The 15167-nt window shown below is 42.1% G+C and overlaps 3 protein-coding genes across 4 annotated transcripts; all 3 read right to left on the reverse strand.

Annotated features, from left to right (window-relative positions):
- Positions 1–139: 139 nt before the first annotated feature.
- ufd1l (ubiquitin recognition factor in ER associated degradation 1) lies at positions 140–3793 on the reverse strand. Its single transcript, XM_058070757.1, has 12 exons — positions 3645–3793; positions 3303–3435; positions 3186–3218; positions 2979–3100; positions 2769–2899; positions 2615–2687; positions 2203–2271; positions 1288–1356; positions 1157–1207; positions 1004–1092; positions 812–896; positions 140–713 (listed from the first exon to the last, which is right to left on the reverse strand). The coding sequence occupies exons 1-12, from the start codon at positions 3645–3647 to the stop codon at positions 639–641; spliced, it is 933 nt and encodes a 310-aa protein (XP_057926740.1). The 5' UTR covers positions 3648–3793; the 3' UTR covers positions 140–638.
- Positions 3794–4129: 336 nt separating this feature from the next.
- dhx37 (DEAH (Asp-Glu-Ala-His) box polypeptide 37) lies at positions 4130–13654 on the reverse strand. 2 transcript variants are annotated; one of them, XM_058070396.1, is made up of 27 exons: positions 13584–13654; positions 13333–13467; positions 13090–13259; positions 12888–13000; positions 12474–12813; positions 10986–11134; positions 10818–10910; positions 10629–10725; positions 9553–9666; positions 9250–9466; positions 9053–9151; positions 8907–8977; positions 8679–8814; positions 8516–8592; positions 7832–8064; positions 7635–7746; positions 7458–7564; positions 6613–6801; positions 6420–6544; positions 6227–6343; positions 5970–6142; positions 5784–5898; positions 5533–5670; positions 5352–5446; positions 4967–5040; positions 4797–4894; positions 4130–4713 (listed from the first exon to the last, which is right to left on the reverse strand). In XM_058070396.1, the coding sequence occupies exons 2-27, from the start codon at positions 13433–13435 to the stop codon at positions 4637–4639; spliced, it is 3432 nt and encodes a 1143-aa protein (XP_057926379.1). In that variant the 5' UTR covers positions 13436–13467; positions 13584–13654; the 3' UTR covers positions 4130–4636. The 2 variants fall into 2 exon arrangements, with proteins under 2 accessions (XP_057926379.1, XP_057926380.1); XM_058070397.1 differs by having other exon boundaries at positions 13333–13435; positions 13583–13654.
- Positions 13655–13962: 308 nt separating this feature from the next.
- Positions 13963–14864, reverse strand: gp1bb (glycoprotein Ib platelet subunit beta). The gene is made up of 2 exons (XM_058071097.1): positions 14818–14864; positions 13963–14743 (listed from the first exon to the last, which is right to left on the reverse strand). The coding sequence occupies exon 2, from the start codon at positions 14720–14722 to the stop codon at positions 14090–14092; it is 633 nt and encodes a 210-aa protein (XP_057927080.1). The 5' UTR covers positions 14723–14743; positions 14818–14864; the 3' UTR covers positions 13963–14089.
- Between the last annotated feature and the right edge of the window lie 303 nt (positions 14865–15167).

The raw sequence follows: 15167 nt of genomic DNA on the forward strand, positions 1-15167 counted from the left end.
ACACGGAAACATATACGATACTTCCTTCCCCAGAATAAATATTACACCTTTTGTTGGCCTTTTTCTCGTATCTTGGTCATACACAAACCAAAACACACCTGTTTCATGTTGAGGTTAGTGAACAATAAAAACAGCCATCTTTAATGTAACAATCATTTATTTATTTATAAATAAACCAAAGGACCCATACAATGTCTCAGAAAATGAAACATTTTTCGAAGATTATTAAAAACAAATATTGCACCCATTTTCTCACAACAATGGGAAGCCTAATGGGATAACAGTATATTATAAGCGGATTGGAAAATCCTCAACAATAATAATTACAAAATAATAATAGGTAAAGTAAATCTTCAAGCCCAAATAATGATGCTTCAAAAATTAGTCTTGGTCATGTTTTGGGAAAAGAATTCAAACCAACCACTGGCTGCATTTTATGGATCCTACCTTTGAGCAGCAGCACTTACTAAAAGAGAATGTCCAAGCCCACCTCCACAGCACAACTGCAATTTCAAAAGGATGGAGATGCAACGTCCCAGTGCACTCAAAAGGAGGATTTCAATCTGCCGGTGTAGGTGTCAATACGTGTTTGTGTGTAGGTGTGTGTGTAGGTGTGATTGAAGTCTTGCTGGAACCCATTAAGGCTTTCTGCCTTTCTTGCGTAATGATTGTCCTTGTCCGGAGAAGGCGATGAATCTGTTCATGGCATCATCCTGAGAAGAACCGTTGGAATGTCAGCACAAGGCGTGATGGCGAACAAAACTGGTGATATTAATTATATTGTACGGAAATATTACATGTGTGGACTTACATCATCTACCATTTTCCTAGGCTGTGGCCTGGAGTTTCGGATGAAGGTGATCCTGCCAACTTTGAATTCATAGTTGGGAATACCTCTGTATGACAGAAAAATGAAACGACGCTATCTTTGAATACAGCTCTTGTATTTGATGGTATTCAATTGTGTAAGCGGACGGTGAAGACTGAAGTATTTTTTTTTCACCTTTTAATGTCGCTGGCCGCCAGAGGAGCAGGGCTGGGCTCAATCCCTTTTGTTTTACCATCCAAACGATTGCCAGAGCCAGTGAAAGCCTGTGGAGTAGACTCAGTGTTACCACATACTATTATGAGGTTATGTACGTACGCCTCATCTTACTCTGAATCCCAAGTCCATATCGGAGTAACTGCTTGAATCTCCTTCTTCCTCCTGTAGACATAACACAAATTGTGTTATGAGCTTAAAGCACACAACATACTGACATGCACCCTTTAATTTGTGCTACATACAGTTGGTTCTTCCTGGTTCTGAGTCCGGCGTTCGGGCTCTTTGTAACCCAAAGGAGCATCAAAATCCACCTGTGGTGAGTAATGACATATCAGCTCATTCAACTCAAAGGCCATCTGTACTTTTTGATGATTTTTCAAGGCACAAATAATATTAGACATGAGAAAGATTAGCCTCTCAGGGAAAATAATGTTTGTTTCTACCGTTTGCAATCAGCAGGAGAACATAGGTAAGTTTCAGCTAAATATTAGTTCTCAACCACAAAAAAGGGAGCAAAATGGCTTTTTGTGAAAAGATACATTTCAAGCAAAAGCTTTCACTTTGAAACTAATTTATTTCGCCAAAATGTCTTCCGATGTCTGCTCTCTTTTTGGGATGGCTGTGTCTTCCAGCACAAGACTTGTGCTCCAGTCCTCAGGTAAAAAAAATGCTGACAGCAAACCAGCATCTTGTTAAGTATTTGTAGCAAAATTGAGAGCTAGGTATCCACAATTCCATTTGTGAATGACGCTGCAATAATAATATCGCTGTAGCTTGGTTAATATACAAGTCAGGTATGTAAATGGAACACAGTTGCCGTTTTTTTGTCGGTTTCAGTGTCAAAACATATTATAACAGATATTTCCCATGACTTTCTCGCGCTAGAATGCACAGAAAAGGGAAAGAAATGTGTTCATGTTTCACATAAGGATTGTGAATGAATTCCAAAAAGAGTGCTACCCCCTTCATATGGGTTAGTTTTTATTTGAATGAGTGTAAATATGACTGAAAGAGTGTTTTTTTTTGTCTTAAGGGCTGTAAGTATGCTCCAACTACAAAAATATTGCATTTATAAACAAGGAATCCTACTTAACGGTAAGTCTGGAACCAATTAACAGTGATAAATGAGGGATGACTGTACTTGAAAACATACTTACATTCATGTCGCACTCAATGATGGATACAGCTTTATCCGGCTTGGTCTCCATCACCCGGAGCTCATATATCTGAAAGATATATTATATAAGATTCTTCTTGTTAGAAGTCAGGCATCAATAAGACAAAGAGACACAACACTAAAGACATGTAGGATATCACTGAAGGGTGTACACCATTCACATTTCAGCAGCCATTTTAAATATCTTCTCAAGGTCCAATATGGTCGACATGAAACACTGACATACTTTAAAGTAGTCAGTACACAATTCAGTTTTAAATGCATCAAAAGTAAAGGCTCTGAAATGGAACTCTGCAATCTTTGTTGATAGTTTACTTCTTTCGATTGAACACTAGCAGGTCCTTTGATCCACCGGTATTAATAGTTGGAAACACAAGTCATTAATTTTCTACCTTTTCATTGTAGTTGATGGCTATGACATCACCAGTGGTCAAGCAGGCAAAGTTCCGTAAAGCATTCTCCAGGCTGAAAAGTGTTTAACAAGATATATTACATACAATATGAGCGAAGGATCTCTTTTATGTTCCACACTGCTATTTTCCTTACACTGCTTTTGGGTTTGTGATGTCCAAAAAGTCAGGACTTTGTGGTTGAAACTTTGAGTAGGTGGCCACCATAAGGTTAACACTCTCCACCTGGACCAGACCACCTTCCTCTAGCAGGAGATTCTGCATCATCTGAGGGGAAAATATACACCAATATATGTCAAAATATGCAAAGAACACCAGAAATACTGGGAGGTTGTGTTTTTCTCACCCAGTGTGGCAAGTAGCAGATGCCCTCATCGGCCACAAACTCCAGAACACCACAGTGTGTCATTCGGTCTGAATTCTTGTTGGTTAGCTTGAACAGCATAGGGTAGGTAATATTAAGTCTACCTGTGTAGGTGCACAACACAAGGACAGTTAGCAATGACGAGGGAAAGTGAAAGAGGGACTTGGTAGTATAAAGAGGTGTACTTACTGAGTTGGTCAAGTGCTGAAGGTGGCATTATAACTGAGGAGTGAATAAGACAAATTACGAGTGATTAACAGGGGGTATTTGCTACTTTAATGACAGCTATCTATAAACCCAGCATACTTTTGCCTCCTTTGTCCACATCAGATCGGTCATTTGGACCTGCCAGCATCGACACCGAGTAACAGCGGTACTGAGTGGAAAAGCGGTTCTGGAACCCCCGAGTCATCGGGTGGTCGAAGACGTGAAAGGAAAACTGTGAAAGAAAACACATCGTGTTATTAATCCTGACATACTTGAAAGAGAGAAATTAATGATGGCGGTTTGCTGGTGTTAAGTTTCATGATGACGGTGCGTGTTTTGCTGTAGTGTTATTGTTGGCAGCAGCTAGCTTAACAGCGTAAGAGTTTTAGCCCTTTTTGACGGCTTCGTCAGTGGTTGTAGTTAAAAGCAAGCATTGCTTACCATGTTAACGTTTTGATCTTTGTTCCCTCGAATCGTCCAAAACAAAGATACAAGCTTGTGTTATGCTTCTTTAACATTTACATACGAGCCGTGTAGCTCCCTTCTGTTGTCTTCCGCTCATACCGGAAGTACATGGGTTGACGTAAACAACGACGGAGCTTAGTCCAACCAATCCCGGCATCGCATTTTAAAACTCTCTGAAGTCTTTTTAATCCTAAACGTTTCCCTTTTAAAATTGAAATGCTGAAATAAATACGATTTATTATTATATAGCTAATAAAGATTCGAATTCACTGAGATGCGCTGATACAACTGACTTGTAATCCTGAGAAATTACTTACAATGTTGCTTTTAAAAATACTGATGAATAGTAAAATGTAGTACGTCAGAGTAAGATTTTAATATAAAAGGCGGTAGTAGTTTAAATAGTAGAAAACTACATCAATATTGGTATTTTCCTATAAGGAGCTAACAAAACACCCAAATCAGTCTTAATATTTTAATGAGTCTTATAAAGACTAAATCAAATGCACATGATTGACAGGAGCACAATTAATAACAATGAATGGCTTAGATTTTATACAGCACTTTTCAAGGTACCAGAAGTGCCTCACAATGAAGTGAACCCATTATACATTCAGTCCTCAGTCACACACTGGTGGTGGTATTTTACATCTGTGGACACAGCTGCCCTGTAGTCTAACAGAAACGTGGACATTCATACAATTGTGTGGGGAGCACTGGAGGCAAGGTGGGTGAAGTGTGTAGCCCATGGACGCTACGACATTGACTGGGTGGAGGGAGCAAGGATGAAACCGCCAACCTTACGACATGCTTTGCGTTCTGAGCCACTGTTAAATGTTATTTGACTCATAATTGAGACATTTTCTCCAACTAGATGCATGTACAAATAGCATATAAAATACAGAGTAGTGAAAATGGCCATTCTGGTCTTCTGTATGCAGGTCTTCCTTTGTTTCCCAAGCCAGACTTTATAGTGGAGGCCAGGTCTTGGCAATGTCCTGATGCATGGCCTCAGGTAGCCACTGGCAGTAAGCAGACAGCAGGACTGTGGGAGGAGAAAACACAGTTTAGGTGAAAACTTAAATCAAAGCAGACAATGGAGTCTTTGCAGTGACAACAAATCCACACATTTGTCTTTAGTCTTCCACAAGGAGACGAGGGTGTCTCTACAGTCGACTCTCTGGGACACCAGTTCGCCAAGCACAGCTTCTGTCCTGGGCTGCAGCCTATAGTTGAGAAAAGTGTGAAGTCGGTCTTTTTCTTTCTGTGAGATGATGTGTGTGAGGGCAAGGACCTACTTGGCCCAAGTTTTCATCATAATAGAGGGGTTGGACAGCAGATGTCTCCTGTGGGCCTTCAGCTTAGGACAGACCTGCACATCAAACAAACAACAACTCTGAGAGGTCAAACTGTTTTATATTGGTAGAATAAAAAAGCTGCTGTATAGCTGAAAGGGATGATATTTCTATTGTAATATGGCAGGGCGCTCCGAGGCAGGCAACTGCTTGGGGCCCAAGCCCAATTGAGCTGACAAACATTGAACATCTACAACAAAAATGGGGCCAATCTGTGATTTCTCGATTCCCAACAGACTCTAGAATAGCCTCTGCTAATATGTACAGTGAATTCACAACGGCCATTGTTCATGTATATGAGCAGCCTAAATGTGCTCTCTTTCAGTACCTCTCCCTCTAGTAGAAACTGAGCGAAGAGCTTGTATCGCTCCAAACCATCTGGATATTCCATCTCCACAGCAGGCAGCTGCCAGGCCACTCGGACTACAAAACAGAAGACACAGGCTTTTCGATTTTCTTCAATTAAAAAGAAAAAAAAAGTAAACACACGACTAGCGGTCCCGACTTACAAAAGGTGCTTGAACGATGGCACCGAATGGTGCCTGTGGAGGAACAAAACCATGGCGGCGGTGTCTCCTGAGGAGAGCTGAAATGGCAATACTGTGGCAGGAGCCGGGGGACCCACTCGGCTTCCACTGCGGACACACCTGAGTGGAACAGGAAAGTACAGCCATTAACAAGGGTTCTTTTCTATGAAGGTTGTTGGATTTGCTGTCATTATTTTTCCATTTTTTACAAGTTAGTCCTTGTATAAACTAACCTCTCATGTACATCTTGGTGGTTTCCATGATCTCCTGGTAAACGACAAACTCAGGGAGTGTTTTGAACAGCGGTGACGTCGGGTGAATGAACACAGGGTCGTCCATAAGTGGCGTCTATAGATGGTGAAAATGTGAGTGGGTGTAGTAGACTGATACCAAAAACAAGCCCACACAAGGGGGCTCACCTTGTAAGCGTTCTTCCATTTTGGATCTAACAATTCCTCCGCCTGAACTTTTCTAGCCAGATGGTCGCCGAGCCCTGCTAGCGTGATCTGTCGCAAGCAGACCACCTGGTGCTCTGTTGGCGGATTCATCTTGGGGTTGACAAACATGCACAGGTCTGGGCACACAGCGTTCACTGGGAAGAAATATCGTATGACGTTGTGTGCTTTTATCAATTCTGCATTTGTGCAGTTGTGAGTACCTGTGCAGTTGTGAGTACCTGCATTAGTTAGTTGACTCCTGAGTCGCCTGATCTCCACCATGGCTTTGTATCTAAGCCCGTTTTCCTCGCAAAATTTGGGCGTACAGCCTGCAAATTCACATGCACCGACAGCACCTGCAGTAAAAAACACATACAGGGTTACCCGATTTGTGCATGCATGTGATGGCACCCGACATAAAAATAAACTTGCCTAACATGACCATGAGGTCCCCAAGTAAGAGTGACGCCCCTTGCCCCGCCCACAGCCGCCTCATTTGAGCCAGACGAGCCCTCCGCTGGGAGAGCTTGGAGTTCTCATCTTCGCTACCTGCAGGTCTGAATAATAATCATGATTAATTTCACTATCTATTGTGGATACCGTATCAAACCAAATGCGTCCTCACCTGTCGAGGTCTTCAAAAAGCTCCCTGACCGTCATAGCAGCGACCACGGCGATGATGTAGGGCAAACATTCCTGCTGCTTGCCGAGCGCAAGCATTTTTGCGTAGCGTGGCGCGACAGGGAAGGTGGCCATGGCTCTGCCCAGCGGTGTGATGGGACAGCTCAGCCTGGCTCGCTCCATCTCTTTTACCCTGGAAGTTGGCAAATGGCACTTTAATGACAAGAAATATAATCTTGAGAGCCAGGCCATCTGCACTGCGGCAACAAACTTGACAAAACAGCAAAAAATGCAAACAAAAAAAGGCAAAGCACCATGTATCATATACACACACACCGATGTATATACAGTATGTCTATGTTTGATAGTTACAAAGCTATTCCTGGTTAAGGTTGACTTAATGTTGCATTCAAAATGGCCAGAATGTAGGAAACATCCAACAGCAAAGTATTAATGATGAGTAGAAAATAATCAATAAACATGGCTGATTACATCAATAACATCATTTTGGATTAGATGTATGTTATAGTTAATTATGCTGAAAACCGAGTGGACTATACAGTAATATAATATCTTCTCACCCATTTTTGTGCAGAATAGGTTGTGTTAAATACTGGTAATCAAAAATACCTTAGTATAATACCTTTTTAGCATTAATGTTACCACTCACATGTTTCTCAATCAGGAAGTAATCGTTCACTCAAAATGCATCATTATTACCTTTGCAAAGGTACAATTTTTGACACTGCACTTGTGTTGGATCACAAAAGATGGTGCAGGTGTACGTAATGTTGTGGCTGGTCAGCGTATACCCAAAATGGCAAATGGGGGCGAGTGGAAGACAGTTACCTTCCAATGCGAGGCGGCTCATCGAGAGCTCCTAAGGAAATGAGCAACTGTTCTGCTGCAACAAGAGCCTCCATAGAAGGAGGAGTGGGGAAAGGAAAATTCACCACCTGTAGACAAAAAAAATAAAAATATATGATTTTTTTTTTTTTTTAAACTCAAGTCAGCTGATGATCTGACCTTTTCTATGTTGAGGTCTTTCATCTGCAGAACGAGATCGTCTACAGGTCTGCGAGTGATCTCTGCTTCAGAGAACAGACTGAAGTCTCCAAACACTGCAGACGAGTACAACCTGGAGAAGAATGACATAACTGACATTCAGGAACATATTCTCCCCACGCAAACAAAACGGTAAATGAACACCAAATATCTCTTACCTGTAACAGTGTCCAGGCTCTGTTCGCCCAGCTCGACCCGCCCTCTGATTGGCTGAGGCCTGCGAGGTCCAAGTCACCTTAAACGAGGACACGCCCGTCACACGGTCATAGAAACGTTTCTTTACCCGGCCACAGTCAACCACATATTTGATGCCAGGGATGGTCAGCGAGGTCTCAGCAACATTGGTGGCAACCACACACAGACGAGTCCCAGGAGGAGGGGGCCTGAACACCTGCAGGAGAAAAACATACTATACAGTCCAGTTGTGATCAATTCAATGCCCTGAGAGGACATCATATAAAATAGAACATTTTAAAATCCCTATCATAACAGGGAAAAAATATAAAATGTTTTCTTTCTAAATATTAAAATGTATCAGACTTTTTGTGGAAAAAGCTCAAAATCTGAAATTTTGATCTCTAATCTATCTTGAATGATCTATATTTTTGTTATATGACAATATTTGTTCCCTTCTGGATTATGGGAAACTTTTCAGATTTTTATTTTTTCTTAGGGTGTGTCTTGTGTCAAAAATATGAGACCAACAGCGTCAATTACTGTTGGTCCCATAATGTGACGGGATTCTAATGTAATGTCTTCATTGAGCCTTCAATTAAATATTGACTGTATTATGTGTACACAATTAAAAATACACTAGATGCACTCCAGGTGAGTTTGTTCACCTTGGCCTGCTGTTCAGGAGCCAGCAGGGAATAGAGCGGGAGGACGTACATGGGGATGGAGGGGTCAGCCTTCTCCTCTACGGGAACAAAACACAACATGACACATCATCTGATAACACGTTTCATAATCCTGTGCTGTTGTTGAAAAAGCGACAAGGCTCACTTGTGTCACCAGGATCATCTCCAATGTCCAAGTCAGAGCCTTCATCCTCGTCCTCCGCAATGCCTGCTTCCCTGTCTTCGTCGCCTTCGTCCACGGGCAAGGCAGAGTAGTTGCCCAAGTCGATACGGGGCAGTGCCTGTTAGCAGAGAGAAATGAACTACAAATGTATCACAATGTAAACTAGTTGAATACGGGTAAATCACAACACAACACAACAGTCACACATACAACAGTTTTCTTCTGTTTGGCCTTCTTGAACTTCCTCATTGCCTCTGAGCTGTCTGCCTCTTCCTCATCACCTGAACAAGAAAGACCATTAAAAAAATCAGGTAAAAACTTGGTTGTTTCAAAATACAGATGTGTGACACACTCACCTGTGGTTGTGCTGCCCTTGTTGAAAGGGAAGGCCTTTCTCAGTCGTCTGCAAACGCTGTGAACCTCAGCCTGACCGGTGAGGAACACCAGGATACCCCCTGAAGCATGGACGCATGACATTGATTCCACAAAGACTGTCCACTTGGGAAGGCGGCAAAGAAGCAGAGAAAAGTGGGAAAAAACTACAATTGTGCACCTGAAGGCAGCATCCGATGGATCTTGCAGGTCTTATGGAAGGCCTCCCCTGTGTAATCATCTAGTGGGGTGCGTTTATTGAAGTGTACAGTGACAGGGAACTGGCGAGCGTCCACTTTAATGGTGGGTGGAGGCATCTTAAACAGCTTCTGGTTGTCAGTGAAGTCCTCCACGCGCAGAGTGGCTGACATCACCAGCAGCTTCATGGGCAGACCTTTCTACAGAGGAATATACACACAAATCAGCGAGATAAAGGAGTGTGGCATAAAAATGAAAAAAGTCACACACATATGCTGTATGCTACCTTGTTTCTGAGTGGAACAATACGAGACAGCAGTCCAATGAGGATGTCAGTGTACACGCTTCGCTCGTGGGCCTCGTCGATGATGATAGTGCTGTAACGCCGCAGCAAGAAATCCTGGTTACATAGGAATGACAATGAACTCTTAAGGTTCCAGTTCAAAACACCAGCAAGTCCCAGTACAATAAAAAGCAGTAAATGACTTGATCAAGACTGGACCACCACTATTAGATAAAGCAGGGGTCTCAAACTCAATTTACTTGAGGGCCACTGGAGCTCAGGTCTGGGTGAGACTGGGCCGCATCAGGTTTTCCAAAAACAAAAAAACGCATTTATTAAAAACAAAAAATTAAAAAAAAACTGATGAAAAAGATGAAAAATAAATAAACAAATCAAGAATAAAGAAAATCAATCAGTAATAAATAAATAAATATAATAATAATAAAACGGCAAATAATAAAAACTTAAGAAACCACATATAGTTGGTGGGTAGACACATTTTTTTTTTCAGATTAAAATGAACAAAGCATTATTAGAGCCCTGTAGACATGACAAAACACGACTATAGTCACATTTATACTCTTTTTATTTACAACATATTGCGCAACTGCAGGGTCTTGAGACATGTGCTAACTCGCAAACTAGAGAGCTAGCGACCTAAACGGTAGCCTTCAAGTTATTACCTTTAAACTTAAATAGCCAAAAACTTACCACTTCCACACGGATAGGGAGGATAACTATTAACAGTTATTTAACCTTTAACATGAACATTAATCAAACTTAATATTTTTTTCTGGGTACATGATACCATACAGCATCCATATCAAACTTGTGCGGGCCGCACTAACATTAAACTTTCATATCAAGGCGGGGGCCTCAAACTAGTGTTTGAGACCCCTGAGATAAAGTTTACTGAATATAACAGGTGTTTTGATGCTATAAAAACACTACATCCCAAATTGAAGCACAAAAATAAACATAAAACCCATGAAAACAGTGGATTAATCTACCAAAAAACATAAAAGAAGCAAACAAACAACATATGTCAGTGTTTGGTAAGATTGACTATAGTACTCGACCTTCTGGATCTCCTTCAGAAGAACACCATCTGTCATGAACTTGATTTTGGTCTCATCGGTCACATTCCCCTCATATCGGATCTGATAGGACACCACTCTAAACACACACAAAACATGTAATGTAATGTAATGAATGTAATAAAGTTGACAACAATATTAGCTTTTGTGAATGCAGGTGTGGTGTGTTACCGTGTGGACACGTTCATCTCTTTGGCCACTCGGTGGGACATACTAACTGCTGCTACTCTTCTTGGCTCAGTAATGCCAATAATGCCCGCTTCACTGTGAAGAGTCAGCAATAGTTAACACGACTCATCTCCATGTCTGCATGTGCACTGCACAGAGAGAGATCCAAACCTGGCGTAGCCGGCTTCATAGAGAAACTGAGGCATTTGTGTTGTTTTTCCACTTCCAGTTTCTCCACAGATGATGACGCAAGGGTTCTCTCTTACGGCCTCCATGATGATCTGCTCCTCTGCCAAGATGGGCAGTTTCAAACGAGCCTCCTGCAAGCCACAAACACAACACTTGTTACTTTAGCAAAGCTACAAGAGGCATACAGTATCTCACAATTCGTCACATTTCAGTAACCATTTTATTATATCTTCACAAGCGACAATACTAGACTAAAGTAGTCAGTGTACAGCTTGTACAGCAGTATACATTTTCTATCCACTGAGTGACTACGGCCTAAAGAGCTGGAATGTAAGTCAGCAGAGGTCAGATTTCAGCAGAAGTTTGTCCAGGACTTAGCAGTTTGCTTCCTGGTTTACGGTGGTGGCTATCATGTGGACGGCACCATTATTCCTAAGGATCGACCGATACATCGGCCGGCCGATATATCGGGCTGATATTTGCGTTTTTCCTTGTATTGGTATCGGCCTTTACGCGCGTGGGTTCGGCGATGTATTTTTCCACCGCATGATTTAAAGTCAGGCAGAGGACCCCGCAACACACGTAGTCGCGGTACCCCGCCCCCACTGTTGAATCACTACAAGGGCATAGAGTTACAACAAGTAATAGAGTTAGCTTGCTTTTAGCACTTTACTAAGCCCATCACATTTCACTGGGTGATCGCTAGGCATAACAGGTATAAAGTCACGGTGTGACAACAAGAAAGCCCAAAAACATCACATACCAACGCAACAGACGAATAAAAGCACTCACTAGTTGAGCAGAACAAGAATGAACAACTATGTAACTTTAAATGCGTGTTGTGTTGTGTGTGCGCTCTCTCCGAGCACACACGCACGCACACACACACGCACGCAGAAGGAATTGGAGCGGCCGTGTCTGCTTATGAGAGGTCTTTCTTTCGTGCTCAACACGAACTTTAATGATGAGAGAAATGTTTTATATATCGTACTAAATTGTGTCAGTGTGATGTGTTTGTGTGTGTGGAGGCGGGGGGGGGGGTGCCCGTCACACTGCGGAGGAGCAGTCATCACGTTGATGCTAGATAAATTTAAACTACGACAGAAATGTTTTGCACATGGTTGAATATTTATTCCTTTTAAAGTTGATAATGCCGTTTAAATGTGTGTTTAAGAAAGCTGAATCCTACTGTGTTCAGTGTTTACATTTCAATAAATATTTGTTTAAACATGAGACCTGTAATATTTATCATGGTCATTTTTTCATGTAAATTGAGGGATCAAAAGCAGTATCGGCCACAAATATCGGCCCAAGCAAAATCGGCCATCGGCTAAGGGTGATGGAAAAAAATCGGTATCGGCCCCAAAAAAACATATTGGTCGATCCCTAATTATTACAGTACATTACATTGATGAAATGTACCGTTCCAGAAAAAAATACCATCTAGAGGAAAGAGACATTGATTCTCACCTGTATTTTTGGCAATCGATCAACTGGGATGAAGACTGCTGGCTGCGGAATCCTCGTCATTTGATTTCTCTCAACCTCCTCCTCCTCTTTGGTGCCCGTACTAAGAGACTTCACTTCCTTGCACTCGCTTGTTTCTGCGGTTTTGTCCACCTTATCTTCTTCCTCTACTTCGTCCTTGTCATTATTGTCATCATCATCAGATGAGGCTTCACTACTCATTTCTTCTTCTTCCTCCTCCTCCTCCTCCTCCTCTTCTTCTTTCCATTTTCTCTTCCTGTTGGCCCCACTGACGCTGCTGATCTTTGAACCAGAATCTCCATCTTTTACTTCTTCTGATGACCTGAAAGTTGGAAACAATTGAGGGATCTGCCACAGGAAAATGACAATAAAAGCTTATTGGTCTTCTGTACATACTGTTTGGTGTGGTAAAGCTTCTCTCCAGTGCCCAGTTTGGACGTTGTGTACAGTAGCTTCAATTCAGATTCTGGAAGCTGCACTTCAGCAAGTCTGGTCAGGATGTCAGCCCTCTGAACAGAAGACACGTGTCAATCATTAATAGTCAGATAAAAAGTCACTTGGAGGAAGTGTGGTGTTCAGCAGCATTGGGCGGTCTTACCTGAGCTTTCTTCTGCTTTTTCTCCAGAACTTTCTGCAGCTCTTTCCTCTGCTTCTTAGTGAGAGGCTTCTTGGTGGAAACAGGAGGCACTGTCGATTTCTTCTTTTTGGCTTTTCTGGCTGGGAGCACCAATGCGTTGCTCTCATCGACACCTTTCAGTCTGTCTCCATCTACGGACAGCAGAGACACCGGAAGTTGCTTTTAAACCCCACAAAACGAGCTGACCATGTCGCTATGAATTACCTTGTAGTTCCAATGTAATTTCATTTTTTTCTACGTTTGCTGCTTGTGTAGGGTTGCACTTTTGTCTGCCCTTCCAGTTGTGTTTCTTTCTTAGGTTGCCCATCTCGAAGGGGAAAAAATAACAAGCGAGAGACTAAGGAAACAACGTACGTAAAATAAATCAATAAATATAAAATGTACGTCAAAAATTCTATTAAAAATAGAAAAAGTTTAGTTAAACTGTCCAAATAAACCCATTTGAGATTTTCACCTTTTTTAGCACAGAAGCCTGGTTGAAACCTCACGTGTAAATACGACTGCGTCCGTCCGTTTAATATGTCCGTGATGGAAACTGTCCTCTAAGAACGGTTCCGCTGTAAAAGCTACTGTTTTTTTTTAACATTATTGTATTTCGGTGTCTTATTTTTTAAAATATCAATTATTTGCGGTAGACGTTTTGACAGAGAGTTATGACTTGGTTTGTATTTTTGTTTGTTTTTTGTTATGTAAATTACGACTTGATTGTGTAACTACTATGTAAAAAAGAAACAAAAGTCAGGTCTATTTATTTATTAACGCAATGTTGTAAAAAATGCAGAAAGTGAAAACACAGCAATTCAACATATTTTGACAAACATGTATGTGGTGACACACATTTTACATTAAAAAATAGAATTATAATGAAAATAGGATGAGATAAAAATAATTGAAAACAAATAATTCAGACAAAATATGATGCAAAAGCTTTACTTTACTATTTGTATTAAGCAGAGCACTTTCAGCTGTCATGATCATTTAAAGCCACATACTCATTTTCCCTGAAGGCCTCCCCAGCAGTGAGGCTCTCCTCCATGGTCCTCCTGGCCTCTTTGGAGAGCCTCTCAAACCTCCTGAGGAACACAATAACTGCAACCAGCAGTGCAGCCTGCACTAGCACAAACACAAAGAGACATGCCTGCGAGGCCAAAGCAAGGTCGCAGTACCAGTAGTGACACGAGTCCAGGACCTCCTCCTCGGTCAGATACACCACCAGTCTCCCTCTCAAGGCAGGAGGGGAGCTGCAGTTGACTCCCCCGTAGGACAAGAAGCCCCCGCCGCCACTGCTGGACTGGCGTCTAAGCCAACCTCTCAGGTAAAGCACTCCGCAGTCACATGTCCATGGGTTGCTGTGCAGGGAGACATGGCGGAGGGAGGTCAGCTTGTCCAGCAGGCCGTTTGGCAGTGTGGTCAGCAGATTGTCATGGAGATGCAGCTCGGTGGTGCCCATGGGGAAGCTGCTGGGAAGCCAGGAGGAGGTGAGAGACCTGCTGCTGCAGTTGACCTGGCTGCCATGACAGGTACAAGGGTGGGGGCACGCGAATGACCCTTGACCTCCAAAGAAGAGCAGACACAAGAGCTGGAGCGCCTTCATCCTAAAGAAAATCTGTATAAGCTGCAGAGAAAAAATATTAACAGTCACAGAACACTTTTGTATCTCTTAATGCTGCATTTGAAAACGTTATTTACCGTCAGTGTTGCGTGACTCCAGTGGACGAGCGCCTTCTTCTTGTCGCTTTCACTGTGAGTGTGCTGCTGCCAGCTGGTCCTTACTGATAAAGACTTCCAACAGGATGCGTTCACTATCTCACTTTATTTTCACGCTAATTCATATCCTAATACGCTGCGTGGAGACTTCAAGTACTTGCTGTACCGGACAGCAGAGGCTCTTGATTCTATTTCATTCCATCATTTCATGACCATAGCAACTTAAAAAACAAAATTCTGGACTTCATTAATGTATACATTTCCCCAAGAAAACCAGACAAAAATTACATTTCATATCCTTGCTCAACTATACTGTAAAATAATGAAATGAG

This window comes from Doryrhamphus excisus, chromosome 4 (assembly GCF_030265055.1).
Source record: "Doryrhamphus excisus isolate RoL2022-K1 chromosome 4, RoL_Dexc_1.0, whole genome shotgun sequence".
Classification (NCBI taxonomy): Eukaryota; Metazoa; Chordata; class Actinopteri; order Syngnathiformes; family Syngnathidae; genus Doryrhamphus; species Doryrhamphus excisus.